Below are 21721 nucleotides of genomic sequence, written 5' to 3' on the forward strand. Positions count from 1 at the left end.
ACATTGGACGTGTAAATATCTGATACGAACGCTTGGATCCAATGGTGACGTACAACCACGAACCTACGGAATATTAAGTGCATGCATACAGAATACTACGGAGTAGACAGCTCAGCGATTGAATGACACGAGTGGTCGGGTCCACGTTTCATAGGCAATATGCAATTACTGATGGAGAAATAAAAATGTATAATTAACTTAATTTGTACATAAAGTGATTGCGCTAGTGTATGAATCAAAGGCGATATGCGACCGCTAGTCTGGATTAAGGGTGTCAGACTTTTTCGCACGAAGATCCGAGACGTCAAAAGTGCATACTCCGTGGGTTCGGACCAATTCGTCCGGTAGATACGGAGAAGTTTCACGGGGACGGAGATAAGGTGGGGAGGCTCACATACCGGGTCTAGTTAACTCCGTCTAGAATGAAGGCTTTGTTTCTAGCGCCTGCCCAGGCGCAATCCCGAGCCGGGACATGTACTAGGGTCTATTCGACCGAGGGTTCGTCCGAGAAACGCCTTGCTGACTCTAGTTCGTATGTTTCCAATACTTCGTACTCCTTGACAAACAGGCCAGGCAGCTATCTATGATGTTTTCAATGAACAATTTAAGTTATGTTCATAACCTGCCCGGATTAGATCCATAGCAAAACGGAGGCCGGGATCTCCAGCATCCGTCCCGAGACCCACCTGGGAATGGGTAAAAACACCCGCTGAGTCATCGGAAGTTAAGTCAACCGAGTCGAGTTTTGCGGCGGGTCCAGTGCCAAGCACGGCGAGCGCCCAAAGGCGACCAGGCTCTCTATACTTGGAAGTCAGAGCTGCCACCTCCACCGAATCATCGGCTCCCGGGCGACTGGGTATACTCCACTCAGATTAGTCGTCGACTGTTGCTCCGATGCCGAGAGATCCACTTTACCAACAAAGTCCAACATGGCGACCCGGAAACGGTCATCGGGGGAATTTTCGTACCCGGGGGCCAGACCCTTTAAGTATCTGGCATTTCCTCCCTGGCCTATTCTGTAAGCTCTGTTTATTATCATTTTTTCCCATACCACCTTAACGTGTCTCCACACACCGGCACAATGGTATCGGAAGCTGGCTCTCTTGAGCCCAGGGAGAAGGAGGTGGGATCTCGAAGCGGAGACTCCTCAACCCTAGATGACCCCATCAGTCTCATCAACGAAGCTGATGTAGAGACACTCACCAAGATCGCCACCCAGCGATCCCGCCGCCAATCCACCACACCCGGTGCCCAAGATTCATTGACAAATCTCGCTCAGCAGGATCCATCACTGGATCCTTTGTCTGGAAAGTTTGACCTACGCAAGTGGCTCAAGCTAGCTATCAACGATCGAGGTCGGGATGGAGCACCCGGTCATACATCGGACGTGATCTTCAAGAACCTCAATGTATACGGATCGGGTGCTGCATTGCAGTTCCAGGAGACCGTTGCCTCCACACTATCAGCTCCTCTCAGACTTCCCCAGCTTCTTCGTCAATCACATGCTCCCCAACGGCGCATTCTGAAGGACTTCCATGGTATCATGAAGAGCGGCGAGCTTCTACTTGTCCTTGGTCGTCCCGGCGCTGGTTGCAGTACCTTTTTGAAGTCATTGACCGGAGAGCTCCATGGATTGGACATGGATAAGGAAAGCACAATTCATTATAATGGTGAGTATTATGATGTGGGTTACACCATTCGAACATTGGCTAATATCATCCAGGAATTCCCCAAGATCGCATGATGAAGGAATTCAAGGGTGAGGTTGTGTACAACCAAGAGGTATTTCATCAACCTACCAGCTCCTCGATGACAACATGCTAACCAGTGAAACAGGTGGACAGACATTTCCCCCACTTGACGGTTGGCCAGACTTTGGAGTTTGCCGCCGCCACACGCACGCCCACCAACCGGTTCCAAGATATGTCGCGGTCCGAGCACGCCAAGTATATGGCGCAGATCATTATGGCAGTCTTTGGATTAAGTCATACTTACAACACCCGTGTTGGTGATGACTTTGTCCGAGGTGTCTCCGGTGGAGAGCGAAAGCGTGTCAGTATCGCCGAGATGGCTGTTGCCCATGCTCCAATTGCCGCCTGGGATAACTCCACTAGAGGATTGGATTCGGCCACCGCACTCAAGTTCGTCGAGGCGCTGCGCCTCTCCTCGGATATCACTGGATCGTGCCACGCAGTCGCTGCGTACCAGGCAAGTCAGAGTATCTACGATATCTTCGACAAAGTGATCGTCCTTTACGAGGGTCGACAAATCTACTTCGGCACTGCCGCTGGTGCCAAAGCCTTCTTCGAGGACCAAGGCTGGGACTGCCCCGCCCGACAGACTACTGGTGATTTCCTCACCTCCATCACCAACCCACAGGAGCGCCGCGCTAAGCCCGGCATGGAGAGCCGAGTTCCTCGCACCCCCGAGGATTTCGAGAATGCGTGGATCAACTCCCCTCAGTTCAAATATGTCCAGGACGAAATTGCGGCATACGAGACGCAGAACCCCGTCAGCCCCGATGCACAGGCTCTTGCACAACTTCGAGAGCACAAGCGCGGCGCTCAAGCCAAGCACACCCGCCCCAAGTCCCCTTACCTTATCAGTGTTCCTATGCAGATCAAGCTGAACACCGTGCGTGCATATCAACGACTATGGAACGATGCAGCTGCGACAGTGGCTGTGATCAGTACTAATATCATCATGGCCCTCATTATTGGATCATGCTTCTACGGAACGAAAGACGACACCGCGGGCTTCCAGTCCAAAGGTGCCACTCTTTTCTTCGCTGTCCTTCTCAACGCCCTCACTGCAATGTCCGAAATCAACGCCCTGTACTCTCAACGCCCAATCGTCGAAAAACATGCATCTTTCGCCTTCTATCATCCCGCCACGGAAGCAATCGCTGGTGTTCTCAGTGATATCCCGGTCAAATTCGCCTTGGCAGTCGCCTTCAACATCATTCTGTACTTCATGGCTGGTCTGAAGCGAGAGCCTGACACCTTCTTCCTCTACTTCCTGATCACTTTTGTCATCACATTCGTCATGAGTGCTGTCTTCCGTACCCTAGCTGCTGTGACCAAGACTATCGCACAGGCTATGGGTTTGTCAGGAGTTATGATTCTGGCTCTCGTCGTCTACACCGGTTTCGTGCTTCCTGTGCCCTCCATGCATCCTTGGTTCGAATGGATCCACTATCTCAACCCCATTTACTACGCCTTTGAGATCTTGATCGCCAACGAATTCCACGGTCGCGACTTCCCTTGCTCGTCTTTCGTCCCCGCCTACGCCGATCTCTCAGGTGATGCATTCAGTTGCAGCACTGCCGGCTCGGTGGCCGGTTCCTTGACCGTCAGCGGCGACCGATACATTCAACTGAACTACTCTTACAGCTACAGCCATGTCTGGCGCAACTTCGGTATCCTCATTGCATTCCTCGTTGGTTTCATGTTGATCTACTTTATCGCTTGCGAGCTCAACTCAGCCACCACCAGCACTGCTGAAGCCTTGGTCTTCCGCCGTGGTCACGAGCCCCCCCAGCATGCGCCAAAGCCACATGGCTGGATCTGATGTTGAGAACGCTGGTCCTTCCAAGGCCGAGGTTTCCGACTCTGACGACAAGGGAGGCATGGGTGCCATTCAGGCCCAGACCGACACCTTCACCTGGCGCGATGTTTCTTACGATATCGAGATTAAGGGCGAGCCTCGCCGCCTCCTAGATAATGTCTCTGGATGGGTTAAGCCTGGAACTTTGACTGCCCTGATGGGTGTCAGTGGTGCTGGTAAGACCACCTTGCTTGATGTCTTGGCTCACCGTACATCTATGGGTGTCATTACTGGTGACATGTTTGTCAACGGTCGTGGTCTCGATGCTAGTTTCCAGCGAAAGACCGGATATGTTCAGCAGCAGGATCTTCACTTGGATACTGCTACTGTTCGCGAGTCTCTGCGGTTCAGCGCTATGTTGCGTCAGCCTGCTTCGGTTCCTACCCAGGAGAAGTACGATTATGTCGAGGATGTCATCAAGATGTTGAAAATGGAGGAATTCGCTGAGGCTATTGTCGGTGTCCCCGGTGAGGGTCTGAACGTCGAACAGCGCAAGCTTCTGACTATCGGTGTTGAACTTGCCGCGAAGCCCAAGCTTCTTTTGTTCTTGGATGAGCCTACCAGGTACGTACTAACTCCTCACATCCCTTTTCGATGCGTATTCTAATGTCTTCCTCAGTGGTCTTGACTCTCAGTCCTCGTGGGCTATCTGTTCGTTCCTTCGCAAGCTTGCCGAGCACGGTCAAGCGGTTCTCTGCACTATCCATCAGCCCAGCGCCATGCTTTTCCAGCAGTTCGATCAATTGCTCTTCCTTGCTCGTGGTGGTAAGACTGTCTACTTCGGCCCGGTCGGAGAGAACTCTAGCACAATGCTTGAGTACTTCGAGGCCAACGGTGCCCGCAAGTGTGACGATGCCGAGAACCCCGCCGAGTACATGCTCAACGTTGTCAACGCCGGTCAAAACGACAAGGGTCAAGATTGGTTCGATGTTTGGAAGCAGAGCCAGGAATGCGTACAGGTCCAGACCGAGCTGAACCGCATCCACGCCGAAAAGGCGAACGAAGCACCTGCTGTTGAGGAAGACACCGCTCAGGGCCATTCTGAGTTCGCCATGCCTCTTTGGTACCAAATCTCTCTGGTCACCACCCGTGTCTTCACCCAATACTGGCGCATGCCTTCTTACGTTCTGGCTAAGTGGGGTCTTGGAATCGCCTCCGGTCTGTTCATCGGTTTCTCGTTCTACAACGCCCAAACGTCCCTGCAGGGAATGCAGACGATCCTCTACTCGCTCTTCATGATCTGTACTATCTTCTCTTCGCTGTCTCAACAAATCATGCCCGTCTTCGTCACCCAACGTTCGCTTTACGAGGGACGTGAACGCCCCAGCAAGTCCTACTCGTGGAAGGCCTTCCTCATCGCCAACATCATTGTCGAGATCCCCTACATGATCGTGATGGGTGTTCTGACATATGCCTGTTACTTCTACGCCGTCGTCGGAATCCCCGATTCCGCCGCTCAGGGCACCACTCTCGTCTTCTGTATCGTCTTCTTCATCTACGCTAGCACCTTCACCCACATGGTCATCGCCGGTCTCCCCGACGAACAGACCGCCAGTGCTGTCGTCGTGCTCCTCTTCGCCATGTCTCTCACTTTCTGTGGTGTCATGCAGACACCTGATGCCTTCCCCCACTTCTGGATCTTCATGTATCGCGTCTCGCCCTTCACCTACTGGATTGGCGGTATGGCCGCAGCCCAACTTCACGGCCGCCAAGTCGAGTGCTCCCACTCTGAGCTGTCGATCTTCAACCCGCCCTCCGGTCAGACTTGCATGCAATACCTCCAAAAGTACGCTGATGCGGCTGGTGGTAGAATCATGAATGGCAATGCGACCAGCGATTGCGAGTACTGTCCTCTGGCAGTTGCCGATCAGTCCTTGGCCTCTTTCGGCATCAACTATGATGACAGATGGCGCAACTTCGGCATCATGTGGGCTTTCATCGCTTTCAACATCTTCATGGCTGTTGTCATGTACTACCTTGTCCGTGTGAAGCGCTGGAACACTGGTGAGAAGAAGAGCTCCAAGAAGCCCGCTTCTGAGAAGAAGGGTGGAAAATAAGCTATCTACTCACCTGTCCCTCCTCCGGTCATCTCTCTCCCTATTTTTTTCCTTCCTCAGATGGCCCTGTGAATATTTATCGTTTGTAATTAGAGGCGTTTTGGGTTAATATTTTGCTTTGCATCGTGCTTTGTGACACTGATTGCTAGATACATTGGACATAGATGGATATATTCAAATGACTATTATATACAATTTATCAAATCATTTTACTCATTCCAGCCAGGTAGCAACAGCAACCTTCAACGTATCCTTCAACCAAGCCTCCTCATATCTCACCTCCGCATCAAATCCATGCTCCCCATCCTGCAAAGCCAGAACAATCCTCTCACTACCAGGATCCCCCTTCAATACCTCCCGAGCCCGCGCAACAAACTTCTCACTCTCCACCGCCGGAACAACACTATCCTGTCTGCCATGAATAATAGCAATTCCACCAGCAGGAATTTCCTTAGTCTTCTCAAGTCTCAAATGAGGATACCTTATCTCAACATCCCCCTTAGCCCCAGCTTCATACAATTCAGTAAACCGTCCCCACTGAACACCCGCAAGCATAAACTGCCCCCTCGCCTCGCTCACAAGAGAACTCTCCACATCCACAAACGAAGCAAGACCATTGTCCCAAACACTCTCGGGCGTGTCTTCACCAAACGGCAACACATCCCGAGGCTTCGAGTATGCTTCCACGGAAAGATCCACGCACGGGTACGCAGCTGTACATGCGCGAATCTCGCGCGCATGCGCAAGCGCAAGCGAAACACTCAATAATCCACCTGCAGATTCACCGGCTGTCAAGATGCGATCGAGATCAGCTTCTGTGGGGGTGGAGTGTGCAGCGAGCAGGTCCTTGAACGCGGAGGAATGCACCCATGTCCAAAAGTCCTCGATGTCTTCGTAGATCTGTGTGCTTGTGGCGCTTGGCAGGAGGCGGTAGTTCGGGCTGATGATTATGGCGTTGTTTTCAATTGCTAGGTCGGATACCCAGTATGACCACCAATCCATGTAGAGCGAGTCACCGGTTACCTTGGTTTGTTAGTTGATGGTTGATTGCGGGTGACATGGTGTTGGTGTGGGTGTGGGTGTGGGTGTGGGACATACCAGGCCGCCGCCATGGAACCGGATGATGACGGGTCTTTTTCCGGCGTGAGCCTTTTGGGGGATGAGGATGTCTGTTCGGATTTCGTGGTCGTTGACTTTCTTGTAGGTGGCTTGGACGAGGTCCAGGCCTGCGAGTTTGGGGGAGGTTGTGGTGGCCATTGTTTCGCGGAAGGGGAATTGGGGTGAATGCGGAAGAGGAAATGGTGGGGGATGTCGGATCTCTTATTTGCAATGTGGTTTGGTGGGGAGAGATCTGCGGTTTATATGGAGCCATTGGAGACCGCGGGAGCTGTTGCACGGGATGTGCTCTCGGCATTTCGGGTTTGGGTTGACGCCGATACCCCGAATACTCTTACTCGCTATCTGTACTGGTAAGCACTATTCTGTATTCGCTATGGTGCGAAGTAGAAGCACTTCGTAGTATTCAATATCTAACGGTCAGGCTTGGCGCCATGTGCGATGGTCCACGGACCATGTGCTTCCAAGATTCGATCTCCGCTCGGATCTACGGAAATAAAGTCCGACGCTAGCCTGATATGAACTATAGCGGCATGGCAGTGGCCTGGATACAATGAACAATGTGAGATTGGCACCGCTTGCCTCTCATGCTTTCCATTTTCGCTTTAATTACAGGTCCCAATCTACCTCTTTCGATCCACTTCGACACGGGAGGCTTTGGCCTCTTCCAAAACATTACCAACGATCTTGTACCCATTCACCATGGGCCAATATGATAACGATCGACCCTGACAATCTTCGGAAGCTAGATTGACTTTTTCCTGTTGAACCAGAAATCTAGCGACAGCCTCGTGGCCTCTGGCCGCAGCCATGTATAATGGCGTCCGGCCTTCTGCGTCCTTGGAGTCCACATCCACTGCTTCAGTTGCAATTATCATTTTAACCACAGAGATATGCCCGTATGCCGCAGGCCAGAACAAAATTGTCCACCCAGCAATATCCCTCGATCCTGTTTCCGCCGATGCTTCAATCAAAAGCTTCACAACTTTATCATGCCCGTTAGCGGCAGCCCAAAATAAAGCCGTCCGGCCCTGGTTGTCCCTCGATTCGATATCTACTTTCTCCGTCTCAAGTAGTGCCTTTACCACCGTTTCATGTCCATGATATGCTGCTCGTGATAGCAATGAGCGCCCGCTGTCGTCTCTAATGCCAAGATCGCCTCCTTCTCGTATGGAAAGCCGGGCAGTTGCCTCGTTCCCACTCTCGGTGGCCCATAAAATGGAGGAGCTTGCACTGTGTCGAGAATTGTATCGATAAAGCCAAGGGGTCAATATAAGATGGAGGCGAGTAGATGATCGAGACAGTGAGCTGACATCATTCTCATTCTTGAGGAATGTTGGGATTGACAACAGAAGCTCAGCTGGCAACATGAGCAAGTGCATATTGATTGGTTCACCTTTCACCGGTGTGAAGCTAGGAGAGGAGATGGGGTTGCAAGAGGAAGAGAAAAAAAAAGTTGTATTCACATTCCAGTGGGATTTCTCCTGTCTACACGTGTAGTCTGCACATTGTATCATATTATATAACATTCCTCACCCGTGCATACACAATGCATGGTTTCGAGTGATATCTCACATTCAGCCATCAATGAACATTTCTCCAAGCCACAAACCAGCAACCAAACCCCAGCCTCTCAGGGGTATCCACTGCCCATGCAGTATTTAATCACCATAGGAATCAAATATGCCCAGGTGCACTAATTTGATGCCCTGGCGTTTGGCCAATTCTACGCAACCCTATGGGGTACTCCGTATGGAGGGTTTGTGTTTGCCTTCAGCCAGCCATAGCTTTGATGAGCTTCTACTTTTGTACCGTAGCCAGCCACTGGAGTATCCCAGTGCCTAGGCAAGCAAACACGAAAAACTGGAAGTGGTAACCAAAACAACGTCCTATGTACATTGATATGAGGTTTACTCTTGCTTTCTGTACTCTATATGAGGAAATGTGTTTACTATACTTACAGCCACGCCAAGATGCGCCATAATCAAAGGTGGTTCTCGGCGAACTCCTGTTCAATAATTAATTGGGAACAAACCCTATTTAAAGACCTGGGCTCGTATTTTAAGACGCCTCAGCGCCACATGCCCCTTCAATGCCGCCACATCTCGTGGTCTTGCTGCCCAACCTTTTCCCACTGGAGGATACAATATCAGATCGAGGATACTCCGTATCTCAAGTGATAATATGTATAGAGTACGGAGTGCCAACCGCTATGTGAGATAGTATACCTTTCATACCTCGTAAATGGTAAAAACCAAAGTTATGGCTTATATCTGAAAGAGCCTGAACTAGACTATCTCTAGCTGATGCCCAGGTGTACTAGAATATATCCCTGCTCACCCATGGATGTCTTGGCGCCCGTTCCTCAGGTTTACCAATCAAGCACCTGGGCAGCTTCACCTCCAGGAATAATTTTATCAATATTAGGAACCGCGGGGAAAATTACAAGTTACCCGGGTGGAAGTCCACAGGTCCACGGGTTGATGATGTTATTACTAAGGCGCTAAGATAGCCCTGGAGGCCGGACAAGAGAGTTTAGCATCAGATCTTCCCCGCCTTTTCTAATTTCTACTTCCAACCGTCTGCCATCGTCTATTTCAAGGCATGACCCCAAAGCCAAAACCCTGGTATGTCTTATACGTTTTCGAAGAAGAAATGGGGTGAAAGAATTTTCTAACCATGTTTGGTTCCCAGTGATAATTGCAGGAGTACGTGATTGCATTTTTCCTCTAGCATCAACTGAATAAAACTAATTATTACATTCAACAGAAAATCATCTCAAATGTCTGTTATAAGGCAATCGACACTACTGTGTTAAGCCGCGTTCTAACTGTCAGCAGGCGACGATACTACGCCAAAATGCTTGAGATGCCAAAAATCTGGCCGCGAATGCATCCGTCGCAAACCTAAGCTTCAATTCCACAACACTTCCCTTAATGGGACACTCTCTACAAATTTAGGTCTTTTTATGCTGTATGTCTCGGGTGGTCTTGATCTGATTTCCGATAGGCTCTGCAATCCTTCACTACATCGATGAGACACCGAAGTTTGCTGGTGCTTCTGTAGCAAATACCGATGCACCCGAATCCCACTCTGTGTCCGATTTGTTCCCAAATCGAATTGCTGAGGGACCTTGTTATGGAATCACAGGCCAGGGTCCTATCGTATGTCACGTCGATGTGAATCTCAGGCACTTACTAACTCGTTGTAGCATTTACCACCGTCCTCAACTGAGCGGCCCATATCATCCCTGGAAATCAATATTGGTGAGGCATTTCTCTTAAGATATTTCGTCGAAGAGCTAGCAAAATGGGTAAGATTTGGCTTCATCCTGAGGGTGTACTCGTTGACCAAGCTAGTAGTTTGATCTATGCGATCCGGAGCGTCATTTTGGTCTGGTTGTTCCACAACGCGCCCGGGGCTGCGCACCTCTTCTCAATGCACTCTTATGCACATCGGCGAGACATTTTACTACACTTCCAGGCTTTCGACAGAAAGAATTTCAGTCGAAGTTCAGCCTAATACAAGGCCTTGTGATCAATGAAGAGGCAGTACTGGATTATCACAGCCGATGTATCAGTCAGTTACGGCTTTTGGCCGATGGGCCAGGTGCAATCATGGATGAGAACCTACTTGCCGCGGTGGTCGTCCTCCGTTTCTACGAAGAGCTTGATAGTACGTTTAATCGCTTCTTTGCTTGCTACGACTTTCTCACATTTTGACAGACCCATTCACGTCCGATTTTCCAACTGACACAGCCATTCGGGGTCTACAATTCTTTCTAGAAGCACAGGCAAGCCTGGCGCTTTGCTCGACTGGCTTTCGGTCCGCTGTATTCTGGGTTGGCTTCCGTCAAGAGTTTCACTTAGCCTATTCCCAACAACGGTCTTTTCGCCTGCCGCTCAGAGTTTGCGATGACTATCTCCATGGTGGGGATGCGCCCGATCATGTGTTGGTAAACAGGCTGATCATCATTTGTGCGCATATTGTCCAATATTGCTATGGCGATCAAAATCCAGTTGACTCTCCATCTTATGAGGAATTGATTGATCTGTACCGTCACTGGCTGAACTGTCGACCAGCATCCTTTTCGCCAGTGTTTTCTGCTGCGCCGGACAGAGAGAAGAATGAAGTCTTTCCTCAAAAATGGTATCTCAATGACTACCATATCCTTGCAGAGCATAGTATCGGGCTGATAGACATTTTATTGGCGGCATACGATCCGACTATCGCGCGGATTGGGCCTGGTCAAAAAGGCGCGGAAGAATTACTCGACTCCAAGTTAAAGTCGATTGTTTTGGAAATATGTGGCATAGCATTGTCAAATCGCCAGTCTCCGACGGCGCTACTGGCAGCATGCATTGCCATCACCATTTGTGGTGATCGATTCACGGACCGATTTGAGCAAGAGGTATTGATGGGTGTTGTGGACAACACTATCCGTGATACCAACTACTGGCCTCCAACAAGCATAAAGGCTCGGATGTGTGGTGTATGGGGATGGGACTCATAAGTCCTATTTCATCAAAACTTCATTCTTAAATTTCCAAGGTTGAACGTTGGAAGCCATAACATATCTTGCAAAAAGTAGTTCCCGAGGTCTCCGAACAGGGCGTTTGCTCTCTAACAAACAAACCACATCGGGATTCGAGCACTGGACACAAATAAGACCCAAACACAGAGATACATAAGATATAGCACCAACGTGAATAAGAAAAACAAAGAAAATCGGACGAGTTGCGGGGTTAAAGACAGGTCATGTGATTCCATACTCTCCCAGCCAATCGGAATGCCCACTGATAGCAGATTTTCTGAGTCATCCCGATATTGGGAGAGGGGCACATGGGCAGAAATTCACTTCTCGACCTTAAGATAACGTGAGATCTCGCTTTGGACCCCTACAACTGGATCATTGAAACTAACAACACTAGCATAAAACCGTACAACATGGCGACCGAACAGCCCCCCCGCGCTCAACGACCTGAGCATCGACGAGAAGGCCGAGACAAAGGCCGTTGGCCAAATCGTCACACCATTCGATGTCTCTGGCGGAGTCGATGAGTCCGGCAAGCTCTTGCCTGTCGACTATGAGAAGCTCACACGCGAGTTTGGCGCCACACCTATCAATGCTGCACTTTTGGAGCGCTTCGAGAAGGTGACTGGCCACCGGCCTCATCGTTTCATGCGCCGAAGCATTGTCTTCAGTCACCGTGACTTGTCGAAGATTTTGGACAAGCATGAGAAGGGTGAACCCTTCTTCCTTTACACGGGCCGTGGACCGAGTAGTGACAGCATGCACGTCGGACACACTGTGCCTTTTGAATTCACCAAGTAGGTTTTGCTTTTCACTTCCAGAATCTTATACTAACAACCTTTTTAGGTGGCTCCAGGACGTTTTCGATGTGCCCCTCGTGATTATGATGACCGATGACGAGAAGTTCATGCACTCTCAGAAGATTGAGATCGAGGACTCAAAGAGATACACCCGGGCGAACGCTAAGGATATCATTGCCGTTGGATTCGACATGAAGAAGACCTTTATCTTCAGTGATTTCGAGTTCATCGGCGGTGCTTTCTACGAGAACATGTGCCGTATGGCCAAGCGAATCACCATCAACCAAGTCAAGGGTACTTTCGGCTTCAACGATAGCAACAACATTGGCGAGTTCCACTTCTGTGCTACTCAGTCAGCGTCTGCTTTCTCCACCAGTTTCCCTCACATCTTCGGCACCGATACAAAGAAGGTCGCCTCAATTCCCTGTCTGATTCCCTGCGCCATTGACCAGGATCCTTACTTCCGCCAATGCCGTGAACACGCCGAGAAGATGAAGTACAAGAAGCCTTCTCTCATTCACTCAATCTTCCTTCCCGCTCTCCAGGGCCCCGGATCCAAAATGTCTGCTAGTGTTGACAGCTCTGCCATTTTCATGAGCGATACCCCCAACAAGATCAAGAATAAGATCAACAAGCACGCTTTCTCCGGTGGTCAGGATACCGCCGAACTGCAGCGTGAGCTTGGCGGAAACACCAAGAACGATATTCCCTTCCAGTACCTGACATTCTTCCTCGAGGATGACGAGGAGTTGGAGCGCATTCGCACTGAATACGAGGGCGGAAAGATGATGACTGGCGAGATCAAGCAGAAGTGTATCGCTGAGCTGCAGACATACGTCCAAGGATTCCAAGAGCGCAGAGCCCAGGTCACTGATGAGATCATGGCCGAGTACATGCGCCCCCGCCCCTTGGAGTGGAAGGGAAACCCCAACCCCATCGTGGTTGAGAAGGCTAAGAAATAAACGTCCGGGCCATTGAATGGAGCAAAACAAAAAGATTCATGTCATTTCATAGCCTTTCAGCAATTCACCAATACCACCAATATACGTGTATGTTTCCACATTCATCAAATTCATTATATAGTCACCCGCAAGGACACTGAAACTCGAGCTACGACAAAACGACTTGGCCTCGCAAGAAACCCCTTACGCCGTTACTTAGCCAACACGACTCGCCATCCACAAGATCTTGCCGGGTCATCTTTTGCTCGATGCAAAAGCCTTGAGACAACGCATACCTTCGCGTTGTGCCTGCATTGCCACCGCTGCTCAGGGGAGGTGTGACCCACATATGACCACGGAGGAAGTAAGGTGTAGTGATGCTGCCTTCCATGATCTCATCATTCGGATTGACCACTAGCACCTCCGAGGTCTCTGTCGGGGAATTAATACCTGCTCGAAGACGAGCGGACGTGTATTCATCTCGTGCAGTGGTCTTGTGTGTAGTGAATTTGGACGGATTGGTGGATTCCGGATCGACGTAGACAGTCCAAACAGGCGTGGTCGGGGTTGTATGAAGCGACGGAATGAATAAGGTCATTAGGTCGATTGCTGCTGTTGGATTCGCTTCGATCCTCGCTCTCCCATTATGATCCACTACAATGCGCAGCCTCCACGCTTTGCTTCGATCCGGTATCGACGCGTCAAAGAATTGTTCAAAGCTTTTGAGGTCTTGTTCCAACCATGGCAATGCGTCTTTCCATTCAAAATCGCGCGCGGCTGCTATAAGCCGGTCGTGATGGTAACGCAGGAGGTAGTAAGGGGTCTTGTGAGGATCGGGATAGCATGTTGAATAGCGAGAGGCTGCTTCTGGGAGAGCTGGATCGAAGCGAAGGGAGGATATAATCTCAAAGTCAGGCATTGTGAAAATAGCTGTGATATCCGGTCAGTATTCGAATAATTATGCAGCTTCGGGGACAATTGCGACAGAAAAGAAGCGATGACGGTTCAATCCGGAAAATGTTTGGTGGAGAACTCGAGCGTTGCCGGCGCAGCGCACATGATTGGACCAGGCGGCCAGCGGAACTCTCGACTTTTCCTCAGCTTCATCATTCCCGACTCCCTATCTCTAACTTCTTTTGTCGAGGTGTGCCATTGTCTTCCATCTCGAGTTTATTCACTAAATACTAATCGGGTCTACAATTCAGAATTAGCGTCGATTCTTGTGGTTTCTTCACATCATGTCGAACCAGCTGCCGTTACCTACGCCCACCCAGGCCGCCCAGAATGTGGTACTCGACACATCAAAGTTGACTGAACAGTCATCAGCATCTGTCTGGGATCGCATCACCAACTGGGTCTCTGAGAACAAGGCTGTTGTATACACCATTGCCGGTGTCGCCGTCGTCGTGACCGGAGCCGGTGTCGTTTACTACCTTAATGACAACAACAACAAGGCTCCTTCCGTGCCCAAGAAGAGCAAGAAGCAGCGCCGAACAGAGAAGAAGAAGGCCGAAGAAGAGAAGAAGACTGCTTCCGTGCAGGAGGGTAGGTGACATTCATCCAAACACGGCGGTCGCATGACTGACATGGGCCCAGAGTCCCCAAAGAAGACCGAGGAGCCCGCCGAGGAGCTTCCCGAGGTCAATGAGGAGACTGTCGGAGAGCTCTCTGAGGAGGTACGCATCAATTAATTCCCTCACTACGGCCTTTCTCACTAACCGATCAGACCCGCAACGCCTACGCCGCCAAGCTGAAGGCCGCTGGTAACAAGGCCTACGGAGCTAAGGACTACCCCAACGCGATTGAGCTGTACGGCAAGGCCATTCTTTGCAAGCCCGACCCCGTTTTCTACTCCAACCGCGCCGCTTGTTACAATGTTCAGTCCAACTGGGAGAAGGTCGTCGAGGACACCAGCGCCGCCCTCGCCATGGACAGTGAATACGTCAAGGCCCTCAACCGGAGAGCCATCGCATACGAGCACTTGGAGAAGTACAGCGAAGCTCTGCTCGACTTCACCGCCAGCTGCATCATCGATGCTTTCTCCAACGACGTCAGCCGCAACTCCCTCGAGCGTCTGCTGAAGAAGGTCGCCGAGAAGAAGAGCCTGGCAATCTTGGAGGCACGCACCAAGAAGCTTCCCAGCGCCACTTTCGTTTCCAACTACCTCCAGAGCTTCCGTCCCCAGGTCCTGCCTGAAGGTCTGGAAGAGTCTGTTGAGCTGGACGACGAGTCCAGCAAGGGCCAGCTGCGCAAGGGTCTCATTGCCATGAGCAAGAAGACTGGCGACTCCTACGAGGAGGCAGCTGCTGCTTTCGAGAAGGCTCTGGAGCTTGGTGACCTCGGCGAGTTCGAGGGCCTGGCCCTCAACATGCGCGCTACCTTCACTTACCTTGGCGGCAATGCTGCCGGCGCCCTCACTGACCTGAACAAGAGTGTTGAACTCTCTCCATCTCTTGTGCAGAGCTACATCAAGCGCGCTAGCTTGCACCTTGAGCTTGGAAACAAGGACGCTGCCGCTGATGACTTCGAGCTCGCCATCGCACAAAACAAGGATGACCCCGATATTTACTACCACCGCGCCCAGCTCCACTTCATCCTGACTGAGCTCGCTGAGGCTGCCAAGGACTACCAGAAGTCCATTGATCTCGACAGCTCTTTCATCTTCTCCCACATTCAACTCGGTGTCACACAGTACAAGATGGGCTCCGTTGCCTCGGCTATGGCCACTTTCCGCCGGACGGTTAAGAACTTCGAGGATGTCCCTGACGTATACAACTACTACGGTGAGCTTTTGCTCGACCAACAAAACTACTCTGAGGCCATCGAGAAGTTCGAAAAGGCCGTGGAGATGGAGAAGCAGAGCAAGGTTATGGGCATCAACGTCCTGCCCTTGATCAACAAGGCTCTTGCCCTGTTCCAATGGAAGCAAGACTTCCAGGAGGCCGAGAGCCTCTGCCAGAAGGCCCTGATCATCGACCCCGAGTGCGACATTGCCGTCGGCACCATGGCCCAGCTGCTGCTCCAGCAGGGTAAGGTGGCCCAGGCTCTGAAGTACTTCGAGCGCGCCGCTGAGCTGGCTCGCACCGAGGCCGAGATCATCAACGCTATCTCCTACGCCGAGGCCACTCGCACTCAGCTGGAGGTCCAGGAGAAGTACCCCCAGCTGGCTGCCCGCCTGAACACCATGGGTGCCATGGGCGGCGGTGCCCCTCCCATGTAAAAGCGTGAATTGGCGGGCTCATCGTTTCCTTTTGTCTTTACCCTCACTTGGGTAGTTTCTCTGCCTTTTCTCTTCTCGGCTGTATCAGCCCCTCTGCGTGTATTTACTATCGGTTGACATATTCCCCGGCCGTATTTTGTTTATTTCTTGGTTTAACTCGGAGGGTTCCGGCTACAAGTTCATTGGGGGTGGGGGTCTTGACGATGTAGTAATTTGTGTACAATAGAGAATGAGACTATTTCCAAAATTCTACTCAACGCCTTATGTGCGGATGACCATGACGTTTTAATCTTCCCATGCCCCACATCAGCTGACCCACCCTTATCGGCATCTTCGGACTCTCTCTTGACTCTTCCTTGCCAAAGAACAGACATCTCAGCTTCAAAGAGCTTCAAATCCTTGGGTAAGTTGAATCCACTGTTGAACTGAGGTCTTCCGTTTTACCCCCGGGGGGCCAGGATGGTGTATGCACCTTCACAAGCCCGATTTTGCTTCGCTTATCATATTCGTTATCACTTCTCATACATACCTCATTGTTCCTGAGCTTCCGGCGCTGTTACTGCGGGGATTAGTCTTGACGCGAGAGGTGCTGATTTCCGATCTGTAGTAGAACTGATCACAAAGCTTGCAATTTGGACACCCTTCGGTGCCTTGTTGCTCAGCGGTGAACCTAACTCCGACCCGATTCATCAACTACCCCTCTTCCTTCTTTGCTCTTTCGACTTCTTCTACTCTTCACCTATCCTTTTCTTTCCTTCTCTTGATTTGGCTCAGTCCGCTCTCTGCAGTCTGACTTTTCAAGAGTGCTCAAACCTGCGACGTTTTTCGCTGACACAAGCTGATGTGTTCATGTGCTTGCAGCCTGGAAGCACCCGGGTAAGCTCTCTTTGTTACCTCCCTTCCGCCCCTCATCCCCTCCATCCCTCCCTGATATCTTGTGTATCAAAATGCGTGCTTACTATTTCCCTGTCTTGTTTTCAGATCTAGCAGCCTTGGATTCCAAACTTTCAGCTTACAAACAGCGCAATACCTCAACCTCCACCATGTTGGACCAACACGGTAAGTATCAAACCGCTCGGAGCCCCTTGATACGCTTCCATTCAAAGCTGACACTCTCTGAACATAGTCATCGTGACGTTGGTCCCGCTCATCGACTCTGCAAACCCTACGCGGAGTCTTATCCTCAACCCCGCTGAGAACCAGGTGACGGTGGCTATTGGCCGATGCTCCAAGCGTGAGATAAGGAAGCGAACTCCAGAAAAAGATAATGCTTGGTATGATTCTCGGGTTATGTCTCGTGATCACTCCTTCATCACTATCAACTCTGGTCGACGTGTGAGTTTCACATCTATATTGCCTGTGGGTCCATGCTAATGTACCGCTAGATCGCCCATATCCGAGACAACGGCTCGACCCACGGAACCTTCTTGAATGACGACAAACTGATTACTGGTCTCGACACTCCTCTCTGCGATGGTGATATCTTGCGTTTCGGTGTCAATGTGGACCGTGGCCATGGTAAGTTTGGCACTGCAATACCAGGTTTTGCTCAGTTTAGCTCCCCGGGGTTTTCTCAGGCTAACTTGCTGGCAGATAACTTCCAGGCCGTCGAGGTCAAGTGCAAGATTTATTGGCCCAAGCGGGAGATCGTCGTAATTCCTGATGACGTTCCGGCTGAGACTTCCACCGATGTCGCTGCTGCACCCTCTAAGAATACATTTGCCGCCCCCGATGATGACGAGGAGGACGAGGACAGCTATGCCGAGGAGTCCTGCCATGAATCCGATGAAGTATCCGAGGCGGAAGACGATGATTACATAGTCGACGAACACGTCGACAACCCCAGCGATGACTCCCGGGGATCTGCTTCTCGTTCCTGGGAGTCTATTGTGCTTCAGCCCGCCGACGTCTCTTCTGTCTCGAGCGTGGACCAGCACGAAGTCAATGAGAAAGAGCAAGATGTCGAAGCAAAGCATGAGCAACGACCTCCCTCCGTTGTCATTGATCTCACTCCTGCAGACCAGTCTTGCAATGACACAACCGATGCCACCGAGCCAAGTGTCCCAGAGCCCGTGGAGCCCGAGACACACATCGAAGCTCCAAGCGATGTCAATACATTCTCCAATACGCACTCAAACTCTTCTGACCACAATGACAAGTTCCCAGAAACCTGCTATCAGAAGGTTCCCGAAGATGCTTTCAGCGATTGGACCATGATGAAGCCGATGTTCATGCGCCTTGCTGATATGGCCTGGGGTGAGTCGGATCACATCCCGGACGTCGACTTCGAGAAGAAGATCATCCATGCAGCTCGCCGCTGCTCTTTGTCCCGAGACTCCTATTGGGTAGATGACCATGCCAGCTTCAAACCCCGAGTGGGCACCGAGGTGATCTGGACCCCGGATAGTGATGAATCAGACAGCTCCTTCCACCGTGTTCCTGGCCAAAGCCTCAAATACTGGTCTGTCGACAAGCGCCGGTACTGGGTCATCCAAGAGGACAAAGAAGACCAGGAGATGAGCAACTGGTGGTGGATTGTTGAGAAGCCATGGGACATGCTCAGCACCGAGATTCAGACGCAGCTAACAACTGAATCTCACATTGACGATCGCTACAAATGCTGGATTGTGAGGGCTTGGGAGCCACAGATGATCGGTGAAACATGGTGGGAGTCCCCCCCTTACTGGGATTCTTGCTTTGGTCAAGATCTATGCTCCGAGGACGAGTCCATCGACTCGGCCGAACATGAATGCGAGAGCGACCTGGATGAAGATTCCGTGTCGAATGAAGTGACTCAAACTCACGTCTTTTCGGAGCATCCTCTCTCCGGTCTCCTTGACGATCAATACAACACTCACGAGTACTTTGATTCGGAAGAAGACTCAGATGCATCAGAGGACTCGGAGTCCGTGGAAGGCTCACTGGACGTACATTCACATGGCTGGAAATTCGATGATCACTCCTCCATAGATGAAGATGTCTCATACTCCGGCTCTTCTTCAGACTCTTCAGGCTCAGACTCGTCCTCCGGAAACTCGAGTGATGATGAAATCAATTCCACAACCCCGCAGAATTACATTGTCCCAGAACATGCTGAGCCCACCTTCATTTACGAAGCAAATATGGCTGAGGCTGGGCCTTCTTCGTTCCGTGATCACGCTCCGAATGAAGCAACAAAGCTCAGCGGATTCCCTCTGGCGGATCAAACCCCGGTGATTGATGCTACCTCTCTCACATATGCTTCTGATATTTGCGCCAGCCATGGCATGACGCACCCGAGTGCCCAATTCCCAGAGCCAACTATGTCTTGGAGGTATTGCAGGTTTTCACGGGACAACCGCAATAACCTGTTTGATCCAGCGGTGCTCCCTACTCCCCGTCCTTATCAAGAAGGACCATTCTCAGTTGACACTGATTTCTGCAAGGTGGCAGACAAGGCTCTGCCCTCTTCTTCAATTCTTGCTGGAAGTACCAAGCGAACCGCCTCCGACATGGAATCCTCTTCTGCTCTTCCGGAAGACTCCTTCTCTCAGGATGCCCAGTTGGTGCCCGTTGACCCATACAGCCAGCCAGGACTCGAAACAGCATCCCCTGAGGTTAGGGAGGCAATTGCTTCTGCTCTTGCCGAGAACACATCTGCAGTCGCTGAGAATGATCGTCCTGCAAAGCGTACCAAGTCCACTCATACACCCTCCAAGAGCTTGGCGAGTCACGTCACCACTGCGTTTGTTGGTGCTCTGCTAGGTGGCCTGGCAACAGTCGCTACTCTTGCAGCCTTACCCAACGAATATTTCGCGTAATGGTGTGCTGTAACCAATTTCTTGGTTCTGCCTTTTGCCCCGATGGTTCCTAATTTACCCAATTCCCTTTTCGATTCCGGCGTTGCTTTACGATTCTACGGCTTTTACGATTACCCTGGCGTTCGGACAATATGTGGGGGAGTGACCGTTTGCTTTCACTTGCTTGCCCATTTGCAATCTTTACGACAGAGAACACTCACCGCGTCAGACTTTGACATGGATGAGCGCCACCTCTCTATCTTTCCCCTCCGTGTGATAGCTTTGCAGGCTGTAATGAGCAAGAATGCTAATGCTTTTATTTTTTTCCCTTTTGCCATCGTAATGAACCATGTGTACTGAATAACTCGTGGCCTACTGACATGGCCTCCCAGTGTAACCCTGCCAGGTACCAACTTTGGGTAGTTCCATTTTAAAATGCACCGTGATATCATTCCGTCCGGTGTTGAGCATTCTTAGCTTGGGTGTTGCATGTGAGTTCATTTGATGTGAGCTCATTCCACGCCTCTATGCACTTTATGCTTTGTCTTGCCGATTGTCGGAGAAGAAATCTGCTCACTTGATGCTCGTCAGCTCCGTAAACCTCTTTTCTTTGCTGGATATGTGTGTGCGTTCGTGAGTTCGTGTGTATGTACCCAGATGTGTGTATGTGTATGCGAACCCGAACACGACTTGTCACCCGCTAAATCGAAGACTTGGACCTCACCATCAATCAGAAACATTCAACCCACCAACAAAGAGCCGAAAAACCCACATCTCTTGCATCTACAATGAGAATTGGGCTGCAGGTATCCCACAAGTTCATATCAGCTGACTTGCATGTGCAACGCGAGGCAGTAACACCAATGACAAGAAACACGATCAACGTGGTTCCGGGTCGACCCTCGGAAGTCTCAAATTGCCCTCTCGAGACATGGAACATTCTCTGCCTTGCCGCCAATGCAGAGCCCTGACCGCAGCCCGACACCGAATCCCGGCTTAGCGCGTGATTGAAAAGGCTGGCTGCATTGAGCACAACGACAATATTTCGCGACCCAATCCTAGAGCCGACATGAGAGCCAGGGGAGCCTCGAGCGCTTCACATAACGGGTATGTTTATCCGAGTCCTGGAGTGATAGTCTTAGGTGGCTGATTCCGTCAGCATCCAGCACAAACAATGCGAAAGGATCGCGGATCGGCGTGTGACTCGGCCGATCATACAGGAAGGCTAAACGGCTACTAGGAACCCCTGTCCCATTGAAATGTTAAATGACAATCTGGCTGGGCCTGTTCTTGCCGCGACCAGCCGGCTAGCTGCGTGAGGCTATGTCACATCCACGGCGCCTCGGGCTCTCGGATATTAACGACTATTGGTTGGATGAGCAGATTTTGGTTTCTGGCCTGTTCTTATTGGCGACTCACACCTCGCACATAGCTTTCTTTTCACCTCACATCATGCATTTCCATGTCTCTTTTCTTTTTCAGCCCGCACCACAAGCGCTTCGCAGGTCCGTGTATCCGCTTTTTTCTTATCGGAGATTGTGCTGACAATGCAGCTATAGGATGTGGCTGTGGAGATCAATGCAGCAATGAGTTGATGATCCCGTCGATGGCATATATGTGCGTCAAAGAAAAAGAAAAAAAACAAGCAGAATCTCTTAAGCGATATAC

General features: G+C 50.8%; 8 protein-coding genes across 8 annotated transcripts; 5 read left to right on the top strand and 3 right to left on the bottom strand.

The window, feature by feature from the left end:
• Nucleotides 1-1081: 1081 nt before the first annotated feature.
• On the top strand, nt 1082-5663 carry N7506_004377 (uncharacterized protein; the record flags this gene model as incomplete). The annotated part of the gene is made up of 5 exons (XM_056953671.1): nt 1082-1670; nt 1724-1782; nt 1837-3438; nt 3485-4170; nt 4226-5663. The coding sequence occupies 5 exons, from the start codon at nt 1082-1084 to the stop codon at nt 5661-5663; spliced, it is 4374 nt and encodes a 1457-aa protein (XP_056812560.1).
• Nucleotides 5664-5876: 213 nt separating this feature from the next.
• N7506_004378 (uncharacterized protein) lies at nt 5877-6920 on the bottom strand (the record flags this gene model as incomplete). Its single annotated transcript, XM_056953672.1, has 2 exons — nt 5877-6686; nt 6762-6920. 2 exons carry the CDS (start codon nt 6918-6920, stop codon nt 5877-5879), a joined length of 969 nt encoding a protein of 322 aa, XP_056812561.1.
• Nucleotides 6921-7402: 482 nt separating this feature from the next.
• Nucleotides 7403-8161, bottom strand: N7506_004379 (ankyrin repeat domain-containing protein; the record flags this gene model as incomplete). Its single annotated transcript, XM_056953673.1, has 1 exon — nt 7403-8161. The coding sequence occupies one exon, from the start codon at nt 8159-8161 to the stop codon at nt 7403-7405; it is 759 nt and encodes a 252-aa protein (XP_056812562.1).
• A 2235-nt stretch (nt 8162-10396) lies between these two features.
• On the top strand, nt 10397-11292 carry N7506_004380 (uncharacterized protein; the record flags this gene model as incomplete). The annotated part of the gene is made up of 2 exons (XM_056953674.1): nt 10397-10454; nt 10568-11292. 2 exons carry the CDS (start codon nt 10397-10399, stop codon nt 11290-11292), a joined length of 783 nt encoding a protein of 260 aa, XP_056812563.1.
• A 450-nt stretch (nt 11293-11742) lies between these two features.
• Nucleotides 11743-13075, top strand: N7506_004381 (tryptophan--tRNA ligase WRS1; the record flags this gene model as incomplete). The annotated part of the gene is made up of 2 exons (XM_056953675.1): nt 11743-12110; nt 12160-13075. Coding segments are annotated over 2 exons (1284 nt in total), but the record flags the coding sequence as incomplete, so codon positions are not given.
• Nucleotides 13076-13223: 148 nt separating this feature from the next.
• N7506_004382 (uncharacterized protein) lies at nt 13224-13973 on the bottom strand (the record flags this gene model as incomplete). Its single annotated transcript, XM_056953676.1, has 1 exon — nt 13224-13973. One exon carries the CDS (start codon nt 13971-13973, stop codon nt 13224-13226), a length of 750 nt encoding a protein of 249 aa, XP_056812565.1.
• A 319-nt stretch (nt 13974-14292) lies between these two features.
• On the top strand, nt 14293-16274 carry tom70 (putative mitochondrial outer membrane translocase receptor (TOM70); the record flags this gene model as incomplete). The annotated part of the gene is made up of 3 exons (XM_056953677.1): nt 14293-14599; nt 14651-14730; nt 14781-16274. 3 exons carry the CDS (start codon nt 14293-14295, stop codon nt 16272-16274), a joined length of 1881 nt encoding a protein of 626 aa, XP_056812566.1.
• Nucleotides 16275-17317: 1043 nt separating this feature from the next.
• On the top strand, nt 17318-20074 carry N7506_004384 (FHA domain protein; the record flags this gene model as incomplete). The annotated part of the gene is made up of 4 exons (XM_056953678.1): nt 17318-17333; nt 17401-17609; nt 17660-17792; nt 17868-20074. The coding sequence occupies 4 exons, from the start codon at nt 17318-17320 to the stop codon at nt 20072-20074; spliced, it is 2565 nt and encodes an 854-aa protein (XP_056812567.1).
• Between the last annotated feature and the right edge of the window lie 1647 nt (nt 20075-21721).

Source organism: Penicillium brevicompactum (genome assembly GCF_028827555.1).
Source record: "Penicillium brevicompactum strain IBT 35665 chromosome Unknown utg000003l_segment0_segment0, whole genome shotgun sequence".
Lineage (NCBI taxonomy): Eukaryota > Fungi > Ascomycota > Eurotiomycetes > Eurotiales > Aspergillaceae > Penicillium > Penicillium brevicompactum.